The sequence below is a fragment of the Brachycentrus maculatus genome, unplaced genomic scaffold (genome assembly GCF_059751285.1).
Source record: "Brachycentrus maculatus isolate JH-2025_06_01 unplaced genomic scaffold, ASM5975128v1 h1tg000142l, whole genome shotgun sequence".
NCBI lineage: Eukaryota > Metazoa > Arthropoda > Insecta > Trichoptera > Brachycentridae > Brachycentrus > Brachycentrus maculatus.
The window spans coordinates 2,009,011-2,029,011 of NW_028280895.1; the positions used below are offsets into that span (position 1 = coordinate 2,009,011).

The following is a 20,001-nucleotide window of genomic DNA, read 5'->3' on the forward strand; positions in this document are numbered from 1 at the left end:
ATTTTTCTTGGAATATTTAATGAAAATAATACAGACACTAAATTCCACTTTCCCGTTGTTTCAGTATATTCCGGAGCCGTCCCTGCTGGAGGACGTGTCATCGTACTCGGCATTCTGCATCTCTCTGCCCCTGCTGCTGGCGGTGCTGGTGGCCCTGAGCGCACTGCGCGGCGGGCCGCCCACCATCTCCAACACGATCCACAAGAACCTTGTCTTCTCAGTGTTTATGGCGGAGCTGCTCTTCTTCATTGCGCTGAAGAGCCGATCGTCTCTGGTGCAGAACGAGGTAAGTTATAGAACTTGGCGATGCGGGCCGTCACGCTGCGGGCCGTCACGATGCGGAATTGTTACGCGAGCTGTCTCTCTCTCAGGTGGGCTGCAAGCTGGTGGCCATGTCGCTGCACTACTGGTGGGTGTGCTGCGCGGCGTGGCAGGCGTGCGAGGCGGCGCAGGTGCGGCGCATGGTGCGCGAGCTGCGCGACGTCAACCACGGCCCGGCCGGCGCCCAGCTCGCCGCCTGCTACGGGGTGCCCGCCGTCGTGCTAGCGCTGGCCGCGGGGGTCCGGCAGCACCAGTACGGAAACGCGCTTTTGTAAGTTAGCCTTCTCTGTCTTAGTCGAATTTGTGCCCAAAACTGGAACTGATTTCAAATTTGTATTTATTCAGGCTGACAGGGATAGCAAAATATGTTACGAGGGTTGCCCTTTAAGTTTTTACAATCGAATAGTAGATGGGTTTTGCGAGTTGTGACATCACTGTGAACATTGCGGTTTGTTATTGCGTTGCCAGTGGCAACCTACTAATTGACCAATTAGGTTCTTGACAGTGAGCGTTTGAAAGAAGTAAGTTTATGCGAAAATGGAGATCACTCGTGAGGGTTTGCCTTGTATGATTTTTTATGATTTCGATACAGGCTTTACTCAACAACAATGCATAGAATCACTTCGTGCAACTTTTGGTCATGAAGCACCATCAGAGAAGACTGTTTACAATACAATACGTCGTGGTCGTGCGTCCATCTCTGGTCTCTTGGCATATCAAAGACAGAAATACAAAATAAAATTCATGAGCATTTATGATCCAGCATTATTTGACCAAACTGAAAAAAAGGGGCTCGTGATGATTAGTGACACAAAAACAATAAAAAAAATTGACCGAAGACGTTCAAAATCCGTGTACAATATTGTAACAGGGGGATGAAACAAGGATCTATTCATATGAACCTGAAAGCAAACAACAGTCTACTTTTTGGGTGTTTGGCAATGAACCCAATCCAGAAAAGTTGTTCGTTCAAGGAGCTCTTCCAAGAAAACAATAGCTTATTTCTTCAGTTATACCAGACAGATCGCAACCACTCCTTTAGTGAGTCGAAGAATTGTTAATGTTAAATGGTATACTTCAATTTGTTTGCCAACAGTCTTGGACAAAATAAGGAAAAACAACAAAAAACGTCGCATCATTCTTCATCACGACAATGCCTGCTCCCATAAAGCACATCAAACAACTGAATATTTGAAGGAGAAAAAACATCAAATTAATGTTTTGTTGCCCGTATTTGCCTGATTCATCGTCTAATGACTTTTTTTGTTCCCCACTGTCAAACAAAAATGCACGGACATAGATTTCAATCACCTCAAGAAGTTGTTGAAGAGTTTTCATATTTCTGCGATATCAGCCTTCAGAGTGGCAAAAATGTTTCCAGAATTGATTTGAATATATGCAAAAGTGTATAGACTGTAACACATTGTTTCCCATTTATTTGGTTATTTTTCAATTTTTTATAAACTTAAAATGCAAATACTTAAATATATGTAAATTGGTTGCGCATTTTTTTGTTAATTCTAATAATTTCCAGTGTTTACTAAAATTTCTAAAATTTTGGCTCGCAATTGGGTCTGAGAGGAAGCCTAGAGCTTCCGTATTGGAATCAGACTGGGAATCTGGCGGGAAGCTATTATAATTAGCTTGCGCTAAATTCCATAACATTTTTATTGAAGAATAAAAAAAATTGACTAAAAAACTCACCATTCGGATACTGTCCAGCTTGTAAGAATTCAAAATATAAATGTCGTAGTTGCTGGATATCTTGGCACGAGGGCCTGGTGTGGTGGGTAGTGGTTCCGGCTGGAGTCCTGGCCTTCCTGTGCGTCGTACTTCTGGCCTCGGCAGTCCGCGCTGCCTTCACGCTCAGAGACCACGTTCTGGGCTTCGGGAACCTCAGGTAACCGGAGTGGTAATTGTTTGATTGTTACTAACTTCCTCATGCGTGATTACTGACAAGGGGGCGGTGTGGGTTTGCAGAAGCGTGGTGTGCGTGTCGGTGGTGTCGGCGCCGCTGCTGGCGGTGGGGGGCGCGAGCTGCCTGCTGCTGGCGGGGCAGAGCGGCGCGCCCGCCCCGCCGCTGCTCAGCTTGCTGCTGGCCGCCGCGCTGCCGCTGCACGCCCTCGTGCTGCTGCTCGGCTACTGCGTCTTCAATGTGCGAATCAGGGAAAATCTCAACAGGTGGGTTTATTGCCGACAACTACATTTAGTTAATTTTTTAATTTTAATAAATATTTGAATAATTTATGATATCGAGTGTATCTTAAAATAATCTTTTATTGCAGAACATTTTTGAGGTGCATGGGTCGAAAAGTCCCGCTCCTAGATACTTCAACAGTGACCAGTTCTAGCGGGCAGCCGGTCTCATCTGGAAATCGGTATGTTTTTACACATTTCCAGCGATAAGCCATTTTATTTGACTTCAGTCATGTATCCGTAAATAGTGTCAATAATTAATTTGTAAATAGTCTCAATATGTGTGGAATCCCTCAGGTCCGCTCTGGCCTACCACAATACGGGAGGCGCGGAGGGAATCACGGCCAGAAGGAATATAGGCATCTCCGCATCCAGCACGACATCTAGAAGCACTACTAAAACCAGCTCCAGTCCGTACAGGTTGGTGGCTCTCTCTACTGCTCTACTCTCTCTCTACTGCTCTACTCTCTCTATTGCACTGTATTTGTATTCCTCCTTGTTATAGAAGCGACGGGCACATGCGGCACACCAGCACCTCTACATCTAATTACAACTCCGCAAGCGATATGCCCTCTTACCTCAGAGGATTTGATTCTTCCCTTCACAGGCATAGAGAAGGTATAGAATTCCAACAATCCTTCTGCGGTGTGTGTATTATGTAGAGTACATTTGTGATGATACGAATTGAAATTGTTTATTTTTTAGAAGAAATAGTTCCCGGTAAGCGCCGTAACTCCGACAGCTCGGAGGGCAGCGCCGGCCGCAGTCTGGAGCTAGCGTCCAGTCACTCCAGCGACGATGAAGATACTTCCAACAGGAGAGGGACTATTAGAGCTGCACGCGCAGGTCAGTACACTTGCCTACATGTGCCATAAAGCCAAACCTAGTAGGGGATTACCGAACGGGGCGGTAGGACTGAAAATAGGGTTACTGCTGCGCCGTAATCCATAATCAAAATACTAACACTTGTCATACAAATTTCTATTCCAAGACTTGTGACAAATAACTATATGCTTTGGCAAAACAATTCTCCCATTTGTACTTAAAAATTACTCACACAAATTACAACCGCATAGAACCGCAAGATCAAAAATGCAAATATAAATCACGGAACTCAGGAAATCTCTATAACCTACTCCTATTATCTGTAATATCACTGAGCAACGCAACTATTGTATTTATAAAAGAGCTATTATCAATCTGATAATCGAGATGGTTCAAAATGAAATAGAGAGTGTCATCCATGATTGATAAGTACCTGGTTAATAATTTACTATACAAGTATTGTAAAATGTGTACTCGACATGGGAATACCCATCATTGAAAATTTTGTATAGCAATTAATATAGCAACGTATAGCAATAAATTGGGGTTTGCATTGTAGGGGAGGCGGGGGGAGGATACTTGCCCAACATCACGGAATCCTCTCCGCAGTCCCGCGCTTCCGGCAGAGTGGTCTGGGGCGCGGGGCCCGGCAGAGCTCTGGAGGAGGTCGGGCGCTGGTCCCAGGAGACGGGATCCGACAACGAGATCCTGCACCAACTGCCCCTGCCTCTGGCCACCCCCTCGCCCAACCCCCTCCCCCTCCCCATGCCCGACCTGGCCTCGGACACTCCCTACCACCCGAGAGGCCACAAACCTTCCATTTTGGAAAACATCCACGAGACGTACACCGCCAGCGTGGAACATGCCATGAGGCCCATGGATAACAGGTCTGTATTTTCATCTTTCTTAACAAATTATTAATCAATTATGCTAATTTAATATTTTTTAACAAATCTAAATTAATAAATTCCATTTTTTTATGTTGACTGATGGGCATCGATATTTCTGAAATAATCGGGTGTAAATAAAATTAAAAAAACGGCAAATGAATTCATTAACCAAACGTAAATTTTAACAATGTTCATAAATGATAATAAAAAACAATATTGCTGCTAATTTACCAAAATTGCTAATCATCGGTTGTTTTGTATGAAAAATTGTCAAATATGTAGGTCTTCAATTCAAAAATATTTTTCTAATTATGGCAAAATTGTAATAGTTGCCGTCTGATGTAATGAGCTTTTAGTGTGCCTTTTGTTTTATATTTCATGCGAGCGATTGTGTTCTGCGCAGATACGGAAGGGAACACCAATATGGAGAGATGAGATATGGGCTCCGAAGCGACTCGGAGCCGGCGGGGTACGAGGCGCAGTACGGCGGCCGGCCCGCCCCCTTCCAGAGGTCGGCTGCCTACGGGGGCCAGACCTATCTCGGCCCCGACAACTACTCCTACAGCCCCACCAAGTTTCTCAACGGGGAAACGGGAATATACGGCTCCAGAGATTTCCGCGACTCCGGAATTGCGGGTTTCCTGAAGAACGATTACCAAAGGAAAGTGGACAATCAGTACGCAATGGCCTCCGGATCCGCCGACTTTGCCGACAGATTATCCGAGTCTTCTGAAAAACATCATCCTCATGATAAATATTTATTCCCTTACACAGGTCAGCTATTTATTAAACGTAACATAGTATAAAATGTCAAAATTCTCATATTTATTTGCCACCCTCTATCCGATAGTCTATTGATAACATTCATAATATTTTTTTAAAAACTTTTAAAATATAAGAACTTTGTTTTAACCACTTTTTATAAAAAGTTTTTGTGGCAGATTTTATAAAGTTTATAAAATGTGCCACAAAGTATCTGCGAAAAACTTTTTTTTATACAAATTTTTATAGCAGTAAATTACCATAAATTTTATTAAACTACAATTAATAAAAAAATGCATCGTGCACTTAACGACTTTTATATATTGCGGGTGACATATTTGCGTATAAGGCTCGAGGTGTATTAAATAATGTGTAATATTTTTCAGCCGAAGAAGACCATATAAGTATCAGAGGAATGAATCAATCGCCTGCCATCGCAAGTCATACGGCTGCCCAAGGTAACCAATGAGCTTTATGTTCCCTCGACTCGACCACGGACCCGCCGGCGCCTCGGCTGCCTGCGCCGTATCATACACCCGCAAAGAGCATCCCTAATTATATTTATGTATAACAGTGTTTATTTGTGTTTAGGAATACCTCAACAAATGATAGCACCGCTCGCCAACATGGCAGAAACCAGCGAGTGAGTATAATAACTTCCACTACTTCACCGAACTTAGGGATATAGTCAAATATTACATATACAAAGTCAGTAAATTCTTCAATTACCGAGATGGCCCTAAGTGGACTGCAGGCTGTGTCCGCTACAACTGAACAGATTGCAACACAACACGGCCGACAGCTGTCTTGTATTTGTTTAGAATCCATACTAGTTAGTCGTTGAATAGGAGCTAACCAGCTCCCGAGGGAGGTGGTTAGCCCAATCGTGTCAAGACACATTTAGGGGAACCATCAGCACTTTGCACATAGCTACATAAGCTATACTATTATTTTCCTGTAATGCTGAACGATGAAAGATGTGTGACGACGCATTTGAAGCGCTATATCCTAGTCAGGTGGTCATGTACATTAAAGTATTCCCGAAGGTTGGTTCCAACCAATTATTATTAAATAATAGCCATTTGTCACTCGCACACTTTTGGCTGTCCATATTCTAAAAGATTCTTGTGTGACAAAAACAAAAAAAAACATTTTTTTGATATCCAATTTTTTATTGTGCTCTCTTTTAAGTAAACTCACTTATATTAAATTTCAATACTGTGAACTATCTCACTTTAAAAATAAAAGTGACATCTCGGTAATCAGCTCTAATAACACATTCTGTTATCAATTTAAAAATATACAGGTATATGTAAATGGTGGTGAAAGGTTTTTGAAAAAAAAAAAAATATATATATATATATATATATATATATATATATTTATATATATATAAATATATATATTTATATATATATATATATATATATATATATATATATATATATATATATATATGTGTGTGCCTTAAAACGTCGCTCGATTGTATTGATAATAATGTTTTTACTAATACTGAAATAACAAATGATAATTTGGTTTATTAACATGTATGATGCCTGCTGCTTTACTAGATGGTGGCGGTTGTATGAATCCAATTGCTAAACAAAACCTTCTTTATTTGTTTGCTTTTCCTCCTAATATTGGTGGAATTTATTGTGGAACTTCTCAACCAAGGGACGAGGTAATTATATTATTTATATTTTTTTGTATAAAATCCGCCATTCCAGTATTTAAAATATGAAATTTGTCTGACCGACATACACAGTATAATCTCTGATTCACGGAGTGAATTTACATAATAAACCATTACCATTAATTTGTTTCTGAAGATAAATAATTGTGACTCGGTTATTGTACTTTCTCATATTGTTGGATTCATCAACCCCTCTGGGGGTTGTTTGAAGGACAATGGGAGTTGCCAGGTGAATGGAGAAGATGAAACAATGTGTGTATACGTGTGACCAAAAAAGAGTTCAAATTCTATTCAAAACTATTGTATCGCAAAAAATGGACAATCAAGAAAACAGTTGAAATTTGACTGTAATATAAGAGATGACTGATGAAAATGTAAAGTGATATTGCATAATCCGTATAATTTACAATGCAGTAATGAATGTGAATGTACAAATTGCAGGAAATCTACCACAGAGGATGATGCAGAGACCCGTGTCTGACAACAGATAATTATGGAGCAGAATACTATTCTTTACTTTAGTACAATGTATGTAGGGTTGAAAGACTGATTATTTTTCACATTATTTGTAATTAATTATTATCACTGAATAAGTTTATCTTTATATTAAGCCATAAAATACAAATTAGCCATTTGTATTCTAATGTTTGTGGGTCCATTGTCAAAATAAGTAGCTACCTTTGTATTCTGATTAATCTATCCAATTGGTTACTCCGGAAAATGATGGAAACAGTAACAAATCAGTCTTAACAATGACTGGAAAGGAGCACACAAATAATCAAATCGACTAGGTGTTGATTTTGGCAAATCTTATTGTTAGGAAGGAAACTTGGCAGCCGTGAAAACATCTTTTACTTGGAGCTCAATTATTTTGTATCTTACTAAAAGCAACTTTGAACTCGTCTTATCGTTTAGAAGGAAAGCCACAGCTATGAAACTATCACTTACTCCAAGAAGCTGATCATGTTTTTAGCGAGAGCATAAGCCTGTAGTGAGACAGGGCATTGGCATATGTTTAATTATTAATAGAACTACATCAAAGGATGGCAAATAGGGTCTCGCTTTACCCCTTAATTTAATTTCAATACATATTTATTGTTTTGAATAATATGTGTTATGTGACTATTTCCGAAATCTTTTATTGAAAAAATAATTCCAAAGATAGTTAAGTTGCTTGACTAGTTTGGATAATACAAAAACTCTTAGATTTATATAAAGTGTAAAAAGGATAGTTTTATAGATTACTTTTAATTTGCGTAATTGCAATGGTGCGATCATTGTGCATAGTATAATATACCATAAGCATACTAAGTACAAATCGAAAATTATTACGAGAAATGTGAATCGGCTGAAAATTTATTTTGTATTTTAAAATAGTTTTTCATATTCAAAAACTTATACGTACTTGTAAAATATACTTTTATACGCATCATTTATCAAAATCAATATTTTTATGTCACACTCGCTAACTTTTTCATATGGAGATGTAAAATATATTAGCAACAATTATAGTCGATCCTCCCTTGGCAGTCCGAGTGTGTAGCTCCCGGCAGAGCACTTGGCCGACCCCTACCGACCACCTTCGCAGCTCCTGACCTCACTGCTTACAAAATGTTCTCGAGTGGATCCAATAGATAGCCGGTAGTGACACTGTTCTCATTCAAATCTGCAAACAATGTAAACAACATTCTCTCCAGTGGAGTGCCACTTGACGATCATCAAAAATTTGCTTCGTAAATTGTGAAGTGTGTAAAACTGGGTAGACACCTTCTATCTTAGAAGAGAAACCTAATTCAAAATAAGAGTAAAATATTTTCTTATCTTTTGGACATCCACTTTTTGTGTAAAGATCCTGAAATATCTTACTTTTTATTTTTGCGGATTTCATTAAGGATTTTATTAAAGTAACTGGGAGACGCAAGGGGCTACTTGAAGAATAGTTTTACGATGCCAAAGGGATATGTTGACAGAAGTAGTGTGATACAATTTGATTTATTGTATAATAAAGATTGATTTTTTACTATGAAAAGGAAGCCTCGTTATTCTTCAGTATTAGTTGGGTAGCTGTTGTCAGGCGGCCGGATCACAGAGAGCCGTGTCACCCGCTCGCCGTGAGCCGAGCTGCCTAGCTCCTAGTTTGGGGCCGAGGCTCACGATGACATTTCACTCGGAACGGCAACTCGAGATGTGTGTTGCCAATCGTACTTAACTAATGCTTTTTATTATACGTATACGCCATATTTCTTCATTTTATCTGTTAGGTGATTTTATGTATTGTGCATTCCGTGGAAATGGTACTAGCTAATGTTACAGCTATTAAACTAAGATTGCTATTTTTATTTCGATTTGATGTGTTGTGATTTTGATATACACTAAATACTCTTCAATAATTTATAGATAAATTATGAAAATAAAGTAATATTATTTATCTGACGCTTGTTTTTGTTTTTCCCGTTATGTTAATTTTATTTCAAATGTATTCTTTCTCACAAACCGTCATTTATTGGCCACGATTTGGATGTCTCTAGAGTGCGTAGAACACCGCACGGGATGGAGCAGAGATACTCAATCATATATATATGAGGGTTCAGGCCAGAGGGAGAAGTGGGATATATGTGGTAGATGCAGAATACAGATGCTTCGGGCCAGAGGGAGAAGTGGGATATTTGTGGTAGGATGCAGAATACAGATGTTTCGGGCCAGATAGAGAAGTGGGACATATGTGGTAGGATGCAGAATACAGATGTTTCAGGCCAGAGGGAGAAGTGGGATATATGTGGTAGGATGCAGAATACAGATGCCTCGAGCAAGAGGGAGAGTGGGATATATGTGGTAGGATACAGAATACTTTGATTAGCCTCCGCGTCTGATGACGCTCAGGCCACTGCCTTGACATTCGTGTGCGAGCTTTGTGTCCCGAACCGCGTATTTTCCACGAAAATCGGGTTGGGTGTTCACAGAGTCTCAAAACACAGAGACGTGACAAACGAAGAGATCGCGGTGGGCCGAACGAAAGCTCGGTACACCGACGAGGAGGTTGAGCTATGGGCTAGATGTGAAGCTTTTCTCATCAACTCGGGGAAAACCGACAGGGTGAACCAGCGGTTATTGGAGCTCCGGCCGAGCGCTGGCAGATCTCTCGAAGCTATCAAGGGACTCAGGTGTCGCCTTGATTATCGTGGAAAGCTCGAGAGAATCTTAGCCGAACTCGCGCTCCAGGCCGAGGACACTGGACCCCTGTTCGGGAGACCGATTGTCGAGGAACCTCCGCCCCCACCGATAGTTGTCAGTGCGCCAACGGTAGCCAGGGGGGGCTACCAGGCGGCCGAACTAAGTTGGTGGCGAGTGCTGAAGCTGAGTACATACGCTGTAATAGTACAATTACTATATTTTTATTTATTTAATTATATCTCTAGCTCAGAGATGAGCAAATCTCTTTATATTCTCGGGGTGTTAAAGCGTGGATCATCAGCTGCACACAATCATATATTTACCTAAGGACACAACATTCTCATCAAATGAAACAATTCAAATTAATTATAAAATGTTTTATTCACATTTGACAGGTTAGGAAAATTTCTAAATGATCAAAGAAGAAATATAAAATAAATACTACATTTACAGATAAATAGTACCAGACGTAAGTATGTATCTAATTGATTGTATCAGTTATCTATATTTTCTTTGACTAAAATGGAACGACTGTACCTAAGTATTTGTAGTTTTGTGATGACGTCATACGGGAGGAAAGAGGCATCCTGTTGATATGGACACAGGCCACAGATGTTACAGGAACTCCGGGTTTGATGCGATGTGAAGTAAGGCAGCTATGGGCGTTGGCCACTCTAGATCCGTTGGACTTAGTTTTAGCCGCATGGAGTCGAGGAGACTTCGGGACAAGACAATTGTATATCTGAAGACATGACGGCATAGGATGTTAAAGACGTTGACGTGATTATAATATATGACGCCAATGCACACGTGTTAGAGAGATCACGTCTGGGTAGAACCACGTGGCAATAACATAAGGCGTCTGTGAGATTGGATTTTCTTGAGTCACGGGGCCATCATCTGATATCTGGTGGTGATCTTATTTTCCGCGCAGCCGTCGTCAAAGCAGCGCTGGCGGGGGTCTATTAACCTAAATTTTTGTAACCGCGAGGCCAGGATCTTGTTTAGATGCCTCACGATTACGGAAGTGATCGCTATGGGGCGGTAGTCGCTTGGTCCCCTTGTGCCTCCCTTTTTGGGCACGAAAATTGTCGGCCGACCAGTAGCCGACCATACTCTCGTACGGTGGCAGCTGCTCGGGCCGGGCCAGAGACTCTCCATCAAGGATGCTCTTAACGCATCGCGACATGTTCTTTCTGAATGCTTTTTGCGTTGTCGCATATTCTTCTCTTCGGAGAGCTTTCGGTTTTGTGCATCGCCCGTTTGGAAAGCCGTCCCTTCGCGGGGCAGTTCTTGAACGTTCATTAAAGCTACCTGACAGAAGTGGAAATGTACCACTTAGCCACTCAGACAATGCTGAGAAGGATTGATCGACATCGGCGCCGTTAACGACATCTTTGCCGATCGATGTTAGTAAATTTAAATTGTAACTTAAGGACGATGATTCTCGTTGGCCAGACGAGTTATTTCATCAAAGAGTGGATTGCTTCTTAGAGTAAAATCATGGATTGCCTGTTCTGGTGCAGGCCCGATTAGAGCGAGTGTGTCTGGTTGTTCCACGAGAGGAGTGGCATCAATCGGAAAATCGGGAGCGTCGTCAGTGCTCGCGAGGTGTTGCTGCACCAGAGTCCTATACTTTTGCGCCTTCCTTTGGCCCTTGATAGCCTCGAAGGTTCTACGAGGGAGCCTTTCCTCGATGAAGGCGTTTATATTGTTTGTTTGGACTCTGATGCCCTCGACTTCGATTCTCGCCATGATGCTCAGTTCCTCCTCCGTCCAACGAGCTTTTGCTGAAGGGATGACAACCTTCGCTTCGTGGACGTCGGGGTGCCTCCTTCTCATGTGAACTCCCAGCCCGCTCTTTGTGTTAAAAGAAACCGTACAGACCACACATCGAAACTGGATCGAGCCCTCTGCAGGGCGCCCCACAACATCCATCGTACTTACGGGCGGCTTGTGACTACGAGTCATGTGGGTCTTCAGACCACGGGAAGTTCGACGAACCACACACTGGGCAGGTGTACGGCAGATGCTGATGCCGGACCTATCGGACTAGGCCGCGCATCGGGTCGAGGTGCTGGCGGAGCTGTCGATGCGGACAGCTCACGATCCGGAGAGTGTCCGAGGCTCTTGTTTGATGTAGTACCAACACATATTTTAAGAGGGCGAGGGGCTGGCAACCCCACGCCCCCTTGTAGTTACCCAGCTATCTGTCTTTCTAATAATGGCATGAGGGCTGTAGCAGGGGTGCCGTCCCACGCTAGGGGTGGGACACAGACTGGGACTTGTAAAGGCGAAAGGGAGCTAGCTCCCCCTACAATTGTGACAGAGACATCTACGCTATGGACACGACACTCTGCTCGCACATCACTTTCGGCCCCCTAGACTACAACCCCCGACCTCTCTTGACTCCCACTTTCTCCAATTTTTAAAAGACCGAGGGGCTGGCAACTGTGGGACACAGGCTGGGACTTGTAATGGCAAATTTCCGCATTGAGGACCATGTTTCCTCGGCAATTATTATTATAAATACACTAGCAGCTGTTAAGCTGATGTGTGTAAATCTAATTTTAATGTACACGCTTTTTAAAACATTATAAATTGATTTGAACTTGCACCAACCGCATTCTCAGGAAGGCCATTCCATTACTCCACAACTCGTTTGTTAGGAACTCCTTCTCTGAGATGGCAGTTTTCATTCGTAGTGAACATGGACTTCAACTTGGGTAAATGTACAAAACAATTTTATTGCTTCGATCAAGTCACCACGCTGTCTTTGCTCTTCCTGTGAACTTAGCCCAAGCTCCCTAAAGCGGTGCTCATAATATTTGTTTTTTTTAGAGAAACTACCATTTTAGTTGGCCTTCTCTAGACTTTCTCTGGTAGGTATACTCTATGAGTGAACGAACATATGTTTTGTAAATAAATCTTGTGTGATGTGTGAGAATGTTTTCCTTATAAGGTATAAGAGGGAATTGGCGCGTTTGACAATTTCGATAATGTGTGATCCCCATTTAAGATCACCAGCAATCGATCTTTTCGTGGCATTACTGCTTGTACTTGGTTTCCATCCGCAGTATATATTATTTTACTGCTGCTCAGAACTGCGAGAGGGTCTGAGAAATTCCCCCAACTCTCACTCGAAATGTTCTATCATTTTAGAAATCCTCCATCCAACTCGAATGTTTTCCACGGATACTAAAGTGTTCCAATATTGTTTTATTGGCACTCGATGAAAAGCTTTCTCGCAATCAAGATATATGACATCTGTAGGATGACGGTTATTCCACTCTCGAGTCCTGTTGATCGTTTCGGCAAATCCATGTTGCTCTTCTACGATAACATTTTCTTGCGAAAGGAATCCTCTAATACTATTGACAACTGTATTCTCCATAGCCTTACAGACTATACTCGTAAGACTGGTATACTTATAATACTTGAAAGTTCCGCTGTTAACTAAGGGTCTGTAGTTAACAGCGGAAAACTCGTCCCCTTTTTATAGGTGGGAGTAACAATGGCCTCTTTCCAGTCTGGCGGCAGTTTTCCATTTACAAGTTTTTCTTGATAATAATTACCTATTCCTGGACTTTATTATGTTTATTCCTTGCCTCTTGTGCCTCTTTGGAAATCTGCCCGATTGGAAGTGTACAAGAGGCTATAATATTCCTTCCATGGCACAATATTACATGCCGTCGAATACCAATAATATTCTTTTAGGTATAACTCTAGTGTGTTTATGCCTCAAACTAAAAACTACAATTTATGCTTCTCACAAGTATTGTTGTAAGAGAAAATGTCATTTGATCCTCAATTTTTCTCAAACTTCCGTAGTTATTGTATCCACCTTTGCTCCATTTTTTGACAAAAACTACTGATTTTTGTCTTAACGCTAGTCAAAACCTTAGATGGCAATGCTCATCAACTCTCTGCAAAATCAACTCTCACGCATTACAACCCAAAAATAGACCAATGAGAAATTTGCAGTCATTCTGAAATTGAGAAAAAAAACATGCGGTCAATGCAAGCTCTGCAAAAAGTTATATTGCCAATTAAAATATAAGTTAAGCTTTGATAAAAATACTATCATAGTATGGTATATTGCGGTATAATATAATTGGAATAAAGCAATTATAATTTACATTAACTATCTATATATTCAACAAGATTTTGTAGTATTACACAGATATGATACAAATATTAGAAGAGATAACTGACGTGCGTGACGTGATAACAAAACTCAGGCGACTGACACGCATTCGTTCAAAACCGCTGACCCTTACGAGCGCACCGCAAGCTCGGGTTTCCAATACGTTTATGTATTGTTCAGAATCCTTTAATTTAAGTGTTTTGTAAAATGGTTTGTTTCCTATCGGAATATTTTTTTTTTTAAACATACGTCATTGAAAAAAATAATAAAATCCCCCTAGATTGCAAAAATATTGTTGTGTGCACTGGGCAGGAATGACATTGTGTCAATACCCGCGAGATCCAAAATGTTACTAAGGCTGTCTTGTGGAAGATCTCTATCGTCTGCTCAGTGGCACTCCAGCGAACCCTCTATAGCATCTTTTGGTGATTTTAGTTTGAACCAAAAAGGTACTGGAGTTAGTTTAACATGTGGCCAAAGTGAGTGTTCCTCCACCGACGCCTAGGGCAATTATTGGACCCAGACATACCAAAGTGTCTTTCTGCGTTTTCAGCAAGTGTGCTCTTCATACGGACTCGTACTTCTGTCTTCTTGCCGAACGACAAGAATACAATATGCGCATGCGTTCCGACTGTGTGGGATCCAGATGGATCCTGCCAGAGAGACTTGCGCCTTTGGTTATTTTGGCTGAACTTTAGGCAGCTTTCTGTGTAGTAGGGTTCCCCCCACGCTTGGTGTGTGACAAACATCACTCTCGGCCCTCTAGTTTACCGTCTTGAACACTCTCGTCTCCCGCTGAACCTGTTCAGATCCAAGGGGCTCGCCCTCACACCGGCAATACGCATAACTTACAAATACTTTAGAGTGGTACTTGTATCCGTGGCATGGTTAGCTCGGGAAAACTGCATTTCTATTCTGAGCATTTTATTTCTTTCATTTTATGAATTTTTCTCACATACTTATATATTTTTTAATATTTTATTTTTAAGCTGATACTATTTTTACTGACTTCTATTAAGTTACTTGCGTATAATTGCGATCTACATATTTAAATATACTATGTAAAAAATATTTAATCGTCTTGAAATGTACGCGAGAGTGCAAATATAGCAATAAATACCCTAAGAATACATTAAAGCTTGTTCTTTCGTCATTCCCTGGTCCATTCCCTCACTCAGGAACCTGCTGAACAAGAAACATACTGCAATTTGTCAACATTGTCAATTCAAATGTAAATATGATGACACCGGTCAGGACCAAGAGATGGATCGTAAGTGTATTTTATTTATTAAGGAAAGAATTAGTATTACAATCTGTGTACATTATATAATCCTTTTCACAGAGTGCTGAATCTGTCTTTATTTATTTTGTGTAGATATAATATACAAATAATTGTATTGTTTTCTTATAGCAGTCTTTTATTCGGGGTAGGCAGTAGGAAAAACTTGATATTTATATAAGTCGGGTGGTGATCTAGCGGTTAGTGTCCCAGACTTCTGATCTGAGGTCACTCTGCCACAACTTGATCCCTATTTTCAACACAAGCCGCTTAGGCTTTTTGAAGATCGTATTGAAATAGAAATGTTTGTGTGTATAATAAGAATACAAATATTTCTCTTAAAAAAAAGCATATCTGAATTACCTACCTTCATACAAAATATTCATTAAGCTGTTAATTGTTTCTTTTGTACGTCGTATTTAGGATGTTATTGGTTATCTTTCAGTGTTGTTTTTACTGAATTTAACGTAAATATCACTCACATCAGGTGTATTGAAGAGTTAGCACAACGCAGTAGCTCGTGGATCGAGTTAATAACGGTGTTTGAAGAGCAGCTAACCTGCAGAGCCGCTAACCCCGATTTGCTGTCACAATTGTGAATTGTCATTACTCCATTTTACAGCTTCTCTTATAGCTATCAGCTTTGCCTGAAAAACACTTCATTCGTCGGCTAGCTCGAAGGTTCCTTCATTCACTTCGGATTCATTTATGTATGCTACGAAAGCTGCCCTTACCTTTCCGTCAATCTCGCTTCCATCCGTGTATATGTTTACAGCCATGCTGTCGTCCTTCGGGGACGAAAATCTCACCTGGGAAACAAATGTTTATCGGAGTCCTTTCTGCAGGGTGTCTCAAATGCTTAAAAGAAATCCTCTTTTGAATCTGTCCGTCACTAGATAATCCCATGATGGTGAATCAATCCCAGCTTGGTATGGTAAATATCGTAGAATTCTTTTATTTTCAGGTGGATCGGTACAATTCCAGATATTACCAGCGCTGCGTTGGTAGAAATGGTCCTGTATCCCTTACAGAGCGTTATCGCAAAGTATCTTTGTGTGGAGATGAGCTTCTTTTTGTTAAAAATGCTAAGGTTGCTGCCCCAAGCTCCTGCTCCATAAGTGATAATCGGTAGATCACTTTGCAAATTGCACTAGAAAGACCCCAAGTTTGTTTTGCCGCACGGATTATCTCATAATGGGTGTTCAGGGCTTTGGCGCATGTTTGCTCGACTTCTTTGATTTCCATATTATCCATGATTATCTTGGGATAAGTTGTTTTGCCAGGTTTAAAGGGTAGAACATTGTTTTTTTCGGGAGCAAATTCTAATTTTGCCTTTGTACCCCATTTATGCTCAGTATTTACAGTTATTCTGCAATAATAATAATGTCGTCCGCGTACGCCTGAACAAAAATGTATGGATCTTGCAACAGCTCTAAAAGGTCATTTATAATAATATCCCACATAATTGGGCCTACAATTGACCCCTGTACACACCCTTTGGTGTTGGCCGGGTGTCGCTTACTCCCGCAATTAAAATTTTCATTTGCCTTTCAGTGAGAACTGTAAAAGTCGTTTTTTGGTCTGTTGTCAAAGGCGCCTTTAATATCCAAGGAGATGATGGCTACCTTCTTTTTTCCTTCACAATGTTGTAGACCGCATCTTCAGTTAAACACTGTGGCGAAAATCCCAACTGTTTACTGGATAATTTGTTTCTCTGTAGTAGGTCCGAAATTAGACGGCTGCATACAACTTTTTCTAGTCTGCCCAAAAACAGGTAATAAACCAATGGGCCTGTATGATCGTATGTAGTTGTAGTCATCCCTCCCTGCTTTAGGAATAATAGTCGCGTACGATGTTTTCCAGATTTTTGGGTAATATCCTAGAGCTCGGCACCTTTTGATCAAGTGGGAGAAAATTTTCGCGCATGCTTCAACTGTCTGTAAGCAGATGTCAGCAGTGAGATGATCGTGACCAGGGGCTTTCTTATGATTTGGAGGCGAAGGGTCGTCATAATTTGCATGAGGATAGGCACAAGACCTTCTTATATGGTCTCGCTGATTGTTGTCTAAGGATGGGTCATCCGGCGGATAAAAGGTTTGAAAAAGCAAGTTTAGTGTTTCTTCGGGGCTGTTAAAGCGGAGACTGACCGGAGCATTTCGTTGTAACGTAACATGTTACGAGGCGAGCATTCAGGCAGTCAGTACACCGAGCCGAGCGCTCCATCCATAGTTTGGGATGCTCGGTGATGCTCGCCGCGAGCGATGTTACTAATGTTGGTTTTACTGTTTTATTGACTTTTCCCCATATTCCATCTTTTGTAGGCAATGAACAAATATCTTTCCAGCTACTAGTTTAGCGGAGTCAATTGCAAGATGTAGATTATTCTTTAACATTTTGTGATGAATCATGACGAATATTTATCTTTTTCCCGATTCGTTGGAAATTTTGCGCTTCGACGCGGTGACTTTCTTGAATTTCATTGATCCACCAGGGAGGTTTGTATGAAGTTTATAATTATCTGGTCTGTTGCAGCTTGATTTCGTTGGAGGTTACATTGAATGATATATAGGTGAGCGTCCTTAGCATAAGTAATTACCCTCTCTCTAGCCCTTTAATCCATTAATCAACGAAGCGGACACAGCTTGCTGGTTGCAAAATGGTCTGGGTTTTCAGTTTTTCTGATAATTATTATAGAGATAATATTCTGAGATAATTATAAACTTCATACAAGCGAAAGGCGACATTATAATAGCGCAAGAACCCTATGTCGGGAATTCTGGGAAATGCAAACCTTATACCGAGGTTAGGATATTCGAAAACTCCACCGGCTCCAAGAACAGCCCCAATAAAGCTACTATAATTGTCGTCAACTCTCAACTTGTATGTTGGCAAAACTGTGATACATAGTCCAACAGAAATATTTCCACTGTGAGTATTTCCTGCAAAAACGGGGAAATTGTCAATTTTATGTCTGTATACATTGAGACTACCTCTAACGTCAAAACTATGATTGACGCTGTACAGAACGTTTTGAAAAATACCAAAAATGACTTTGTACTTGGAGGCGACTTTAACTGCAAACACACGCTGTGGGGATGCCCTAAAAGGCAAAAACCTGGCAAACTTCATTACGTCAAATTCACTTGCAGTTCTAAACTCCGGAAAGTCACCTACCTTCCAAGTCGTACCGGGACGAAAATTAATTGAAAGTATTCTTGACGTTACACTATGTTCTCTCAACTTTGTCAATAAAATCAAGAACTGGAAAGTGGAACACGAGATTAAACACATGAATATTGAAAAGCAAAGTAAAAATACATGGGACATGTGTAATACCGATTGTCACATATGGGATAGAGACCAGCGAGAACCGAATGTCTTCTAAGAACTTCAGAAATGAAGACATCGAGGTGAATAACCCGAAACACATTAGGAGACCAAATAAGAATTTTACGAATTTCCGTGTTTCTCATTACTACGGTACGGAGTATATAATCAGATGAGGAAGACAGCGAAGATGATTCTGGAATCCCTATGTCAATAGAATGCAAGAAAATAGACTGGCTCGTATTGCTCCTCAAGAGAACCCAGACGGAAGAGGACCACCTGGAAGACCTTCAAAGTGATGACGTGACAGCTGGCAATCCACATAATAAGAGACGGATAGTGGAACAAACGGATCCTCGGATCTATAAGAAGGAACAAGAAGAAGATCTAGGTGTGTATACATGTATAAAATAAAAAATTACCATAAAATTATTTTAAGTCAATACTTTATTTTTCCATGGATTATTGACACTTGGTAGAAATATGTAAAATTAATGAAAGGAATGTAAGGCTGAACGAGGAATAATTGAAAAGATTAGGAAGAGTTCTTTGCGGTGGTATGGACATGTGGAGCGAATGGATAGCGAAAGAATGACTAAGAAAATATATGTGGCGAATGTGAGAGGGAAAACAGAACGTGGACGACCGAAAAAGACTTGGCACGATCAGATCAATCAGAACCTAAAATCTGGCGGTGTCAAAAGTCTGCGTAATCGGAGGGCATGTATGACTAGATGTATGGATGTGAAGGAGGCGAGGAGTGTATGTCAGGACAGAAGAGTGTGGCGTTCCATCCTCTCTGCCTACCCCTGCGGGGAAACGGCGTGATGGTAGTAGTAGTGGTACATAGTAGTAATATTCTTTCTTGAATAGTTAAGGTATGGATACATAAGTAGACTGGCAGAAGGTCCCCGTGAGAAGAAGCTGACTGCCAGCGGAATAGAAGGTATTGGAGAGATTACTCGCCATGGTTGAGCATATCGGCAAGCGGAGGGAAACTAACGAGAATTCTCCGAGAATATGATAAAATTCAATTATGTGCATGAAAGCGGCTGGAGTAACTTAACTACGCCGTGGATACACCTATGGCCTTACTGAACATTCCAGGGGTATGAGCTATGTGTGTCGCGCCAGTGACAAACCCGGAGAAAATGGGAGTCTCTGTCACAATGCGGAGGGCTAAGAGTTCAGAACCCGTTTGGAACAGAGGGGCCTTCAGAGTGGTCTGGGAGAAGCATACGGACAGGCTACAGGTGGCGGCGGGTTGAAAGTTCACCGCCCTAGGGCCTGTCAGCCTGTCAGCCTCTAATCCAAGCGGCACTCGAAACCTTTCCGGGATTCAGATTACGCCAGCGCACTCCAGTCAACATGGTTTCTCTATGTGAGAACC

The 20,001-nt window shown here is 41.2% G+C and overlaps 1 protein-coding gene across 3 annotated transcripts in view; it reads left to right on the forward strand.

Moving 5' to 3' along the window:
- Positions 1-9,093, forward strand: part of LOC148309015 (protocadherin-like wing polarity protein stan) — a 137,232-nt gene extending 128,139 nt beyond the window's left edge. For 2 of the 3 annotated variants that reach the window (XM_088260740.1, XM_088260741.1), the window contains exons 41-53: positions 65-286; positions 372-592; positions 2,075-2,221; positions 2,302-2,502; positions 2,607-2,699; positions 2,815-2,937; positions 3,023-3,135; positions 3,223-3,363; positions 3,902-4,229; positions 4,636-5,006; positions 5,381-5,452; positions 5,586-5,637; positions 7,129-9,092. In XM_088260740.1, the coding sequence (XP_088116866.1) occupies positions 65-286; positions 372-592; positions 2,075-2,221; positions 2,302-2,502; positions 2,607-2,699; positions 2,815-2,937; positions 3,023-3,135; positions 3,223-3,363; positions 3,902-4,229; positions 4,636-5,006; positions 5,381-5,452; positions 5,586-5,637; positions 7,129-7,168 (2,124 nt within the window). In that variant the 3' untranslated portion in view covers positions 7,169-9,092. Of the gene's footprint in view, positions 1-64; positions 287-371; positions 593-2,074; positions 2,222-2,301; positions 2,503-2,606; positions 2,700-2,814; positions 2,938-3,022; positions 3,136-3,222; positions 3,364-3,901; positions 4,230-4,635; positions 5,007-5,380; positions 5,453-5,585; positions 5,638-6,565; positions 6,676-7,128 lie in introns of all 3 variants that reach the window. The other variant, XR_015837607.1, reaches the window with a different exon arrangement.
- The last annotated feature ends 10,908 nt before the right edge of the window (positions 9,094-20,001 follow it).